Source organism: Nilaparvata lugens, chromosome 7 (assembly GCF_014356525.2).
Source record: "Nilaparvata lugens isolate BPH chromosome 7, ASM1435652v1, whole genome shotgun sequence".
Classification (NCBI taxonomy): domain Eukaryota; kingdom Metazoa; phylum Arthropoda; class Insecta; order Hemiptera; family Delphacidae; genus Nilaparvata; species Nilaparvata lugens.
In genome coordinates this window covers 40,173,292-40,183,917 of record NC_052510.1, presented here as the reverse complement: position 1 = coordinate 40,183,917, position 10,626 = coordinate 40,173,292, and the positions used below count along the sequence as shown (strand labels likewise).

Below are 10,626 nucleotides of genomic sequence, written 5' to 3'. Positions count from 1 at the left end.
TAATTCTACTTAAAATATACCTTATCCTAGAAAATCATTGAATTTTAATCATAAATAGCCAAGAAATTGCATTTTAAGTTGAAAACATGCTTCATTCATTAGAAGTCTATCTTTCATTGAAGTTATCAGCTTGCTGGAAGCTTCCACATTTTCATTTTTCTATTTTCAATCATATTTTGTTAAACATGAACTTTTAATACACTTCAAAAACAATATTTTCCAATGTGGAATCATAGGAATATGTAGTTACTCTATTGATTTTAGCATTTTAATATGAAAAAGTATCAAAGAAATATAAGCTTTTGTACTTAAAAATTCGCGGTATTTGTGGATTAGATTCGAAAGATAAATATCGATACCATATCAGATGAATTGTTTAACAAGACAGAATCGATAGTTTGAAACTGATACTATTGATGATAATCAGAAGCCAGTTGCATAATAAATATTATGGAAATTTGTATCATTGATTATCAATGAATTGGCCTATCATATTCATCATCAGTCTTATTTAAATAGCTCAACTCATTGGAATGATAATAATTTATGCAATATTATCAGAACAGAAATTTAATACACAACTCAATATAAATATCGATTATGGACCCAAAATATCAATACTTGATATTATCGATATTTGATAATATCGATATAGAAATACTCATCGATCTTCGTTGCTGTTTGCCGTTGCCGTTGTTGTTTCCTGCTTTCAGTGCTTTGGTCTTTTGTACATGTACATTTTTGATTTCTCTCAAATCCGGTTCTGCTGGATTATTCAACAAAAAGGTAAGATATTTAAATTGTAGTCTTTTACATTTAATCTTTATAAAATACCTATACTCTCTTGTTTCTTAAGTATGGTAGATTTTACTGAACTATTGTTGCTGCTTAAAAACAACCTATGGATTTTCAACTCACCTTTCATAACCTATAATTAATTTTCCTCGTGTTACACTAACTTACTCATGTATTTCAATATATTCATAATATGCTGATTTCTGTTTCTCACTTTTTCAATAAATAATTACACTTAGGCTGCACTTTAGTATATGGGCCGCAGAATCCAGCATTGAGACCTATACAGATCGATAGAGGAGATCAATACGAGATCAACCATGTATGACATTGTTGTCGATTTCCAAGGATTAGCTGAAAAAACATGGCGGAAAGTTCAAATTTTTTATATCAATTTTTATTTTTAATAATTTTTTTATGGCTAAAATATGTTTAAAACTAGTGCAATCTTATGTAAAATTTGACGAGGAATCCAATGAAACTAATTTCAGGTTCGTAACTTCAGTAGTTTTTGAGATATTGCAAAAAATGTGCAGAAAAATGCAAATTTTTTGCTTTAAAAAAGGTTAACTTGTTTTCATGATGCTTAATAGGTATTTTTAACTATTGGATTTAGTAGAATGATGAATTCTGAAGAAAAAATGTCCAGTCACTCGATAGCCTAAACTTGAAATTGTAGGAGATATTTGAGAAAAAACATGGCGGAAAGTTCAAAATTTTTATAAAAATTTTTATTTTTAATTTTCTATGGCTGAAATATGTTTAAAACTAGTGCAATTTTTTGTAAAATTTGACGAGGAATCCAATGAAACTAATTTCAGGTGCGTAACTTTAGTAGTTTTTGAGATATAGCAAAAAATGTGCAGAAAATTGCAATTTTTTTCATTTAAAATAGGTTAACTTGTTTTCATTGTGATTAATAGGTATTTTTAACTATTGGATTTAGTGGAATGATGAATTCTAAAGAAAAAATGTCTAGTCACTCGATAGCCTAACCTAACCTAACCTAACCTAACCTAACCTAACCTAATCTAACCCAACCTAACCTAACCTAACCCAACCTAACCTAACCTAACCCAAATGTGACTAAACATTTTTTCTTTAGAATTCATCATTCCACTAAATCCACTAATTCAGCCATGTTTTTTCACAAATATTTCCAACAATTTTAATTTTAGGCTATTGAGGTTAGGTTAGGTTAGGTTAGATTGGGTTAGGTTAGGTTGGGTTAGGGTTAGGTTAGGTTGGGTTAGGTTAGGTTAGGTTGGGTTAGGTTAGGTTGGGTTACATTAGGTTAGGTTAGGTTTGGTTGGGTTAGGTTAGGTTGGGTTAGATTAGGCTAGGTTAGATTAGGTTAGGTTGGGTTAGGGTTAGGTTAGGTTGGGTTACGTTAGGTTAGGTTGGGTTAGATTAGGTTAGGTTAGGTTGGGTTAGGTTGGGTTAGGTTAGGTTAGGTTAGGTTAGGTTGGGTTAGGTTAGGTTAGGTTGGGTTAGTTAGGTTAGGTTAGATTAGGTTAGGTTAGGTTAGGCTATCGAGTGACTAAACATTTTTTCTTTAGAATTCATCATTCCACTAAATCCACTAATTCAGCCATGTTTTTTATCAAATATTTCCAACAATTCCAAGTTTAGGCTATCGAGGTTAGGTTAGGTTAGGTTACGTTAGATTGGTTTAGGTTAGGTTGGGTTAGGGTTAGGTTAGGTTGGGTTAGGTTAGGTTAGGTTGGGTTAGGTTAGGTTAGATTAGGTTAGGTTAGGTTGGGTTAGGTTTGGTTGGGTTAGGTTAGGTTAGGTTGGGTTAGATTAGGCTAGGTTAGATTAGGTTAGGTTGGGTTAGGGTTAGGTTAGGTTTGATTGGGTTAGGTTAGGTTAGGTTGGGTTAGGTTAGGTTGGGTTAGATTAGGTTAGGTTGGGTTAGGTTAGGTTAGGTTAGGTTAGGTTAGGTTAGGTTTGGTTGGGTTAGATTAGGTTAGGTTAGGTTGGGTTAGGTTTGGTTGGGTTAGGTTAGGTTGGGTTAGATTAGGTTAGGTTAGGTTGGGTTAGATTAGGTTAGGTTAGGTTGAGTAAGGTTAGGTTAGGTTGGGTTAGATTAGGTTAGGTTAGGTTAGGTTAGGTTAGGTTTGGTTGGGTTAGATTAGGTTAGGTTAGGTTAGGTTGGGTTAGGTTTGGTTGGGTTAGGTTAGGTTGGGTTAGATTAGGTTAGGTTAGGTGGGTTAGATTAGGTTAGGTTAGGTTGAGTAAGGTTAGGTTAGGTTGGTTAGATTAGGTTAGGTTAGGTTAGGTTAGGTTAGGTTTGGTTGGGTTAGATTAGGTTAGGTTAGGTTAGGTTGGGTTAGGTTTGGTTGGGTTAGGTTAGGTTGGGTTAGATTAGGCTAGGTTAGATTAGGTTGGGTTAGGGTTAGGTTAGGTTTGGTTTGGGTTAGGTTAGGTTAGGTTGGGTTAGGTTAGGTTGGGTTAGATTAGGTTAGGTTAGGTTAGGTTTGGTTGGTTAGGTTAGGTTGGGTAGGTTAGGTTAGGTTGGGTTAGATTAGGTTAGTTAGGTTAGGTTAGGTTGGGTTAGGTTAGGTTAGGTTAGGCTATCGAGTGACTAGATATTTTTCTTTAGAATTATCATTCCACTAAATCCAATAGTTAAAAATACCTATTAAGCATCATGAAAACAAGTTAACCTTTTTTAAAGCAAAAAATTTGCATTTTTCTGCACATTTTTTGCAATATCTCAAAAACTACTGAAGTTACGAACCTGAAATTAATTTCATTGGATTCCTCGTCAAATTTTACATAAGATTGCACTAGTTTTAAACATATTTCAGCCATAGAAAATTAAAAATAAAAATTTATATAAAAATTTTGAACTTTCCGCCATGTTTTTTCTCAAATATCTCCAACAATTTCAAGTTTAGGCTATCGAGTGACTGGACATTTTTTCTTCAGAATTCATCATTCTACTAAATCCAATAGTTAAAAATACCTATTAAGCATCATGAAAACAAGTTAACCTTTTTTAAAGCAAAAAAATTGCATTTTTCTGCACATTTTTTGCAATATCTCAAAAACTACTGAAGTTACGAACCTGAAATTAGTTTCATTGGATTCCTCGTCAAATTTTACATAAGATTGCACTAGTTTTAAACATATTTTAGCCATAAAAAAATTATTAAAAATAAAAATTGATATAAAAAATTTGAACTTTCCGCCATGTTTTTCAGCTAATCCTTGGAAATCGACAACAATGTCATACATGGTTGATCTCGTATTGATCTTCTCTATCGATCTACGTTGGTCTCAATGCTAGATTCCGCGGCCCATAAACTAAAGTGCCCCCATTACTTATACCATTACGAGATAAATTATAACATTCTAATAAATAATATAATGTATCCTGATCTCTGTAAATGCAACCTCAGAATTGCCGCTTTCTGTGACTAGCTGCGTTTACACCAGAGTTAATTACACAATTGTCAATAACTTTTATATAATAAGTTATGTAATATATAGGTTTATATAATAATAATAAGTTAATCACAAAAGTTATTAACATTATTTTGTGTTATTAACTTTGGTGTAACCTAACTAAAACTTGAGACTTTTCCATTATTCTTTCCAGAGACATTCCCGCATAAGAGATCAAATGTTTATTCTTGCGATACTCATTTATTTATCAAACATTTCATGAATTAGTTATAATATTGAAAAGTATACTGGTATTAATGCTTCAAGGCACTTGAAGCATTAAGTTAATGTCTGATTGGTGTTATGAGTCTTAAGCTAAGTAGAATATTTTTTTATTGTTCTGGTCTGGACAGAATGTTTGCGGTTATTGAATTTGGAGGTTCGGAAGAGAATAAAACAGCTGTTGTGAGACGCGAATGGTTAACACCAGCCAAAAAAGAAGTTTTTTGGCCGCCCTTTAAAATGTCAACGCAGTTCAACAAGGCACTAATAGACGGTGTTGCACCTGATGAAAGTAAATGGACCCTGTTTCCCGTGAGGCGATGCCTTTATACTAGTGGTTAGTAGTATTTTTCATGCAAATACATTTGAACAAAGATTTCCTGAATACAGAGTGGCCACCTATTTTAAAACAAAAAAATTAAGAGTAACTCCCGGTTTTCCAGAGTAAAATTTCAAATTTTCCAAGTATCCGTGGTATTTGAGGAACAAGATACATTCGTAAAGAATTTATTATGGAAATATTCAGTTTATCTTCCATGACGAATTACGAATAGCGCATTTAAATTTCCAAATATATTAATAATTTTTGACACTACAGTCTATTTTTATGGGGAATTAGTATGATCTTTTTACTAATCATGTGTGTAGAGTGCTTTCGGACAAGGTCAATTTCAACACTAAAGTAGCCTATATATTATATATATAGTAATGTATAAATCATAAATTTCTATTTAGGATAGGGTATTTTGCATTAAGGAACCAAAAGCCAATCTTCCATAATGCGTTCTAAAATCCAGTATAGGGTAATAAGCATAAAAGAACCAAGCAACATAGTTCTGTATTCTGTTGCAGTATTTTAGACAGTGCATCAGCCTTGATAGTATTAATATCTATAATTTATTGTTATTACAGATGAACTATTGAAGGCACGAGAGAAGGAAAGATTGGCCGAAAAAGAATCTGACTTACAAACAGAAGGTGATGATGTATTGGTATTAGATGGAAGAAGAAAGAAACGGAAAATCACAAAAAAGATATTTTTTTCCAGCAGTGATTCATCTGGAGATGAATGCTCACAAAATGTCAAGAAAACTCTTTTCTCGAAAGACCAATATTGCTATCCTGCTCGTGCTCCATCTCCGCCAATGAGCCAGTCTCAGAGAGACTCTACCTCTCCACAATTATTTGCAACACCATTGTCCTCAGTAATATCGAGTCCTGCAAATTCCTCTATTGAGAGAACAACTGTGACTCAGTCTGGTAAGTTGCACTGTTTATATCAAAATTAATTCTAGTCTATATTACAGTTTGGGCTATACTATACTGGGCGATTTAGTCAACCAATACACATACTGTATAGGCTACATAGTAGTATAGATCATATGGTCACCAGTCAGCAAAAAAATGGATCAGTATAGTATAGGCCTAAGAAGTAAAGTGACTACTCCAGTATTGATGTAAGAAATATATTATCATAATATGACTCACACCAATAGCATTTAGTCAACATGAAAAAATCAAATAACTATTAAACAAAAATGTTTTATTCAGGACATCAACCGCAATTTTTGAATGTACTCTTAAGCTTTTTTTATTAATATTAACTAATTTCTATATCAATTTCAATAGGTTACTAATATTAAATTAATATTTCTCATAAATATTGAGCAATTTTAATTTTATTTTCAATTCTACTCTGTTATTCTCTCATTATAATGCACATTGGAATTTCATCATAAATAAATGATGAAGTGGAATTGATTACATGATACCAGTTCCATTTGTTGTTACGCCATAATCTAGTGAACGGCTTACCATAGAGATTGTAAATATTTGATAATTATTAAAAAAAGGAAGATTATTAAACAAAATGCTCTTTTCCAGGATTGAATGTGGTTGCAAATCGCATTGCGAAATTGGAATTGGAAATTGTCAAATTGAAAGAATATTTGGAAAATATTCTTCCTCAAATAGCTGGACTAAACAAGCAACAACCTTCTACCGAAACATTGACAACAACCTCAATTCCTCCTCTCCCCTGTAATGAGAAGGAGGAAGTAGAGAATCTCGAAGTGTGGCTGGAATCTGAGCAAAACCAAAACTTCCTAGTAAGTAGTCTGTAGTAGTAAGTAGTAATAAAGTATATAAAGTAATAAAGTAATAGTATAAGTAGTAAGTAGTAGAAAAATGTATTTCAAACACTCATCCTTACTATCTCTTATATTAATAGCTTGATGTGCCACACAGTGAGTAGGTGGTGGAAGATTATGAACATACAGTGTCCCATAACACTTGGTTGTAATGTGACACAATTTGTAAGAGCCGTCAACTTTGGACTTTACATTATATCTCCAACAAAAATTATTACATGGATTAATTATTAATAAAATTATGAAAGTTTTCTTATATTGACCTTGGTTTCCGATATAATAGCGTATAGATTTTTTAAATATTTCTGAAATAGGCCCACTCACTGTCATTGAATACTTAATTACTCTAAAACCACTCATCCAATTCAAATTATGAGGTAATTTTTTAGAGTTGAAAATTTCACATTTATTTCATGTCTCTTATTTTTAAGCAATATCTATTGGTGACCAAAGTTGAAATTAATACATACTCTATGATAGCTGCTATTATTTATACTTTTTTAAACTGTATTAAATAACTTGAATAATATTGTAATAATAATAAATAATTCTCTTTCCTACTTGCATTACAGTCTACTTACTTTTGAGTTGCAGACGCGTTTCAAACTCTGGTGCTCATCTTCAATGCTTGTAGCACAACTTGTAGCTCAAAGCACTGAAGATGAGCACCAGAGATCGAAACGCGTTTGCAACTCAATAATGAATGAGCTGTGAGTAGAAAAGTGAATTACATGAGTTTACCTTTTCTAATTTTGTTATTAATGTGAATTAATCAGTGTGTTCATTTTCAGGTTCAATATCTTGGTCGGGTAGGGGGCAAAACAGTAGATTATGTTGTCAGAAAAACACTAGCTCGATAATTCTCGAACAAACTGGCACAATCTTATAATTGGACGGGAAAAAATGGCAAGAATGCTTTGCTTCAGTTGAAAATTAAAGACATAATTTTCCGTAAGTATGATTTTTCCCAATGACACATAGAACTTGAATTTTTTTCTATAAATAACGGCGCTATTGCTGGGTTCCACCAACATAATAATAATAATAAAAGGTTCCACCAACATTATCGTGTTAGTTCTCTTGAATTTGAACTCACTTAAATACTATTTAAGTATTAATTTAATATTTCCTTCACATTTCAACAGAATGTATCATGGATACTAGAGAATACATGGTGAGGATCATGAGCATGTTGCACAGTAGATTGATAGGATTTTGATGTTTCATTTCACCACAAGAAATGACACCATAAAAGGCTGTGTCCGCGGACTAGCTGCTATGTGTGGCAGGCTGTATGCTCAATATTGGTCTGGCACATTCTTCCATTTACAGTAATACAATAGATACCAGTTGTTCCATGTTTAACTTACTTTAATCCTCTAGTGTTAAGAATTAACAAAAATATCAGTGAGTTATCTTATTATTCTATTACAGGTGTTGTTCGCAATAATAAGCAGACCGAATCAGGAAGTGAGTTCGACATAATTGAAAAAGCCAAAAGTTGGTTTCGATTTGCCAAAGATTGTGATGGAGGACGGGAGGAGAGACGTAAAAGTAAAGCTAATTGAGTTGAAACAAAGTCTGTGTAAGCAAATGTATCTCTAAAATATTAGTTTATTCAGAAGTTTGGCTGAAAACTATGAAAGCTATGTTTACATGTGTGGTATAAAGCTATGTTATACAGAGGGGTGCAAAAGTAGGTATACAGTAATTAAATATGTTGAAAAATAAGTAGGTTTATTTCTACAAAAACTAAACTTTTACAATCTATTTTAAGAGCGTTAAGAAACAGAAATCAACTCTTAAAAGTGTTGTACTTCACCAATAGGCCTACACTTACTTCCTTTTGTGTTCAAATTGTTTGCATTCACAGTCAACACACTGTATACCTACTTTTGCACCCCTCTGTATATTATTCCTTGACTTTAAAAATTCTTCAGCAATCTCTTCAAACTAAAATTGCTAGTTTTAGTTCATATTACATCAACAATGACTTATGAATTGAGTAAGAGGCAACAACAAAGGTGGTGTAGGAAAAGGACGCATGAAATTGAAAATGAGATAGTTGAATCAATTATTGATAAAATACCACCTAGTATTAAATCACCAAGACTTGTCAATGAATCCGCTCTTCATATTTATCCAGATAAAGATGTATTTCCCAATCGAGATCAAGACATATTTTCTGATTCAAATAGTTCAACAATAGATACTGATACTGATAGCTCAAAAACAGAATCTATTGCAACTGAGGTAACACCATCCCCAAAAATCAAAGATCAGTTGAGCTCTTGGGCCTTGAAATATGGTATCCCCAATGTGGCCACAACAGAATTGTTGCACCTATTGAAAAATTTTATTCCAGCTCTTCCTCTAGATTCCAGAACATTGGTACACACTCCTAGGAATAGTAATGATATTCAAGAATGTTGTGGGGGTCGGTTCAAGTATTTTGGGCTTCAAAGTATTTTAAAAGAAAAACTAAATATGAAAATCAATTCAATATATTATCCATGTATGAAAGAGATTGCTGATGAATTTTCAAGTCAAGGAATAATGTTAATAACTATTTCCGTAAATGTTGATGGACTACCTATAACTTCCAGCTCAACAACAGCGTTCTGGCCCATATTAGGAATTGTAGATCAAGTTGATGATAGGCAACCCTTCATAATTGGGATTTACTGTGGGAAGCATAAACCTTCTAGTGCTAATGAATTTCTACAACCATTTGTAAATGAATGCCTTGATCTTGAGAGAAATGGTATCATGGTCAATGATGTGAAATTTGCTTTTAGAGTTAGCTGTATAATAGCTGACGCTCCTGCTCGGCAATTTGTAAAATGTATTGTGTCTCATTGCTCCTCTCATGGTTGTGAAAAATGTATTCAAGAGGGCACTAGTTTTAATAGAAGAATGATTTGGGAAATTGAAAAATCTCATCCAAGAACAAATGAAAGTTTCAATAGTTTAGAGTACATAGATGAACATCAACGTGGTCACACTGTATTATCTGAAATATCTATTGGACTAGTTTCCAATGTTCCCCTTGACTATTTACACTTATTATGCTTGGGTGTCATGAAAAAGCTGATTAGAATATGGGTAGAAAAAGGTCCAAGAAAATGTAAACTGAGAGCATGTTCAATTGATACTATAAAGAACTACAACCAGGGCCTAAATCTGGATTATTGCACCTAATGGGATGTCGGGGTCTTTGAAGCATTGATCCTTGTACAGTCGATGTCTTCTTAAATTGTCCTTTTCATGTGTATCCATTCCCATGCAGTTCCATTATCCATTCTCATAGTCTTAATTATGTGGTCAATCCAGAAAACAAAAAGATTGTACCAGCTTTAGTGCTTTAAAGTGTTCCATTTCGTGACATAATGAATATTTTTTCCTCGAGTAAATCTCTTTTCAGTACTACTTATATTAAATAAGTATAACGTTTTCTTAAATTGGGCAATACCACAAACCCAGAAATATGTTGGAAAACGTCGAAGTTTTAATAATTTAAAACCAATCACATTTTTTGTGACACTATATCTATTATATTATACCTATTGCCATGCTACCAATTTTTTCCTTAAATCGGTTGGAATAGCATTCCACCTATTACCCTAAGGAAATTTATCGGCTCCAACGTAATAGATTCTTGATAAACTATGAATGGATCTATCGCCTATGAATGAGAAATCCAGTTTTCAGAGCAAATGAACTTATAATCTTCAAAAGAATTTTGGCAATATACACAAATACACAAAGAACAATATATTACAAACCTAAGCATCTAGAGTTACTACGAGCTAAATAGGTACTTATCCAAATTGTAGTTGAAAAACAGTGGCTATTGGCTTGAATACACAAATAGCAATATACGAACAAAATAGAACACTATAAACTGTTTAAAACTCAATTTAAAACATTAATAAATTCACTTAAACGAAAATTATTCAGAGAGCAAAAATTTACAACACACAACAGCCAGCCATGTTTCAGAGAG

The 10,626-nt window shown here is 32.6% G+C and overlaps 1 protein-coding gene across 2 annotated transcripts; it reads left to right on the top strand.

Annotated features, from left to right (window-relative positions):
- The first annotated feature begins 722 nt into the window (after positions 1-722).
- Positions 723-9,778, top strand: LOC111059990. 2 transcript variants are annotated; one of them, XM_039432746.1, is made up of 6 exons: positions 723-786; positions 4,602-4,807; positions 5,383-5,730; positions 6,355-6,578; positions 7,412-7,571; positions 8,055-9,778. In XM_039432746.1, exons 2-5 carry the CDS (start codon positions 4,603-4,605, stop codon positions 7,478-7,480), a joined length of 846 nt encoding a protein of 281 aa, XP_039288680.1. In that variant the 5' UTR covers positions 723-786; position 4,602; the 3' UTR covers positions 7,481-7,571; positions 8,055-9,778. The 2 variants fall into 2 exon arrangements, with proteins under 2 accessions (XP_039288680.1, XP_039288681.1); XM_039432747.1 differs by lacking the exon at positions 4,602-4,807 and having other exon boundaries at positions 731-786.
- The last annotated feature ends 848 nt before the right edge of the window (positions 9,779-10,626 follow it).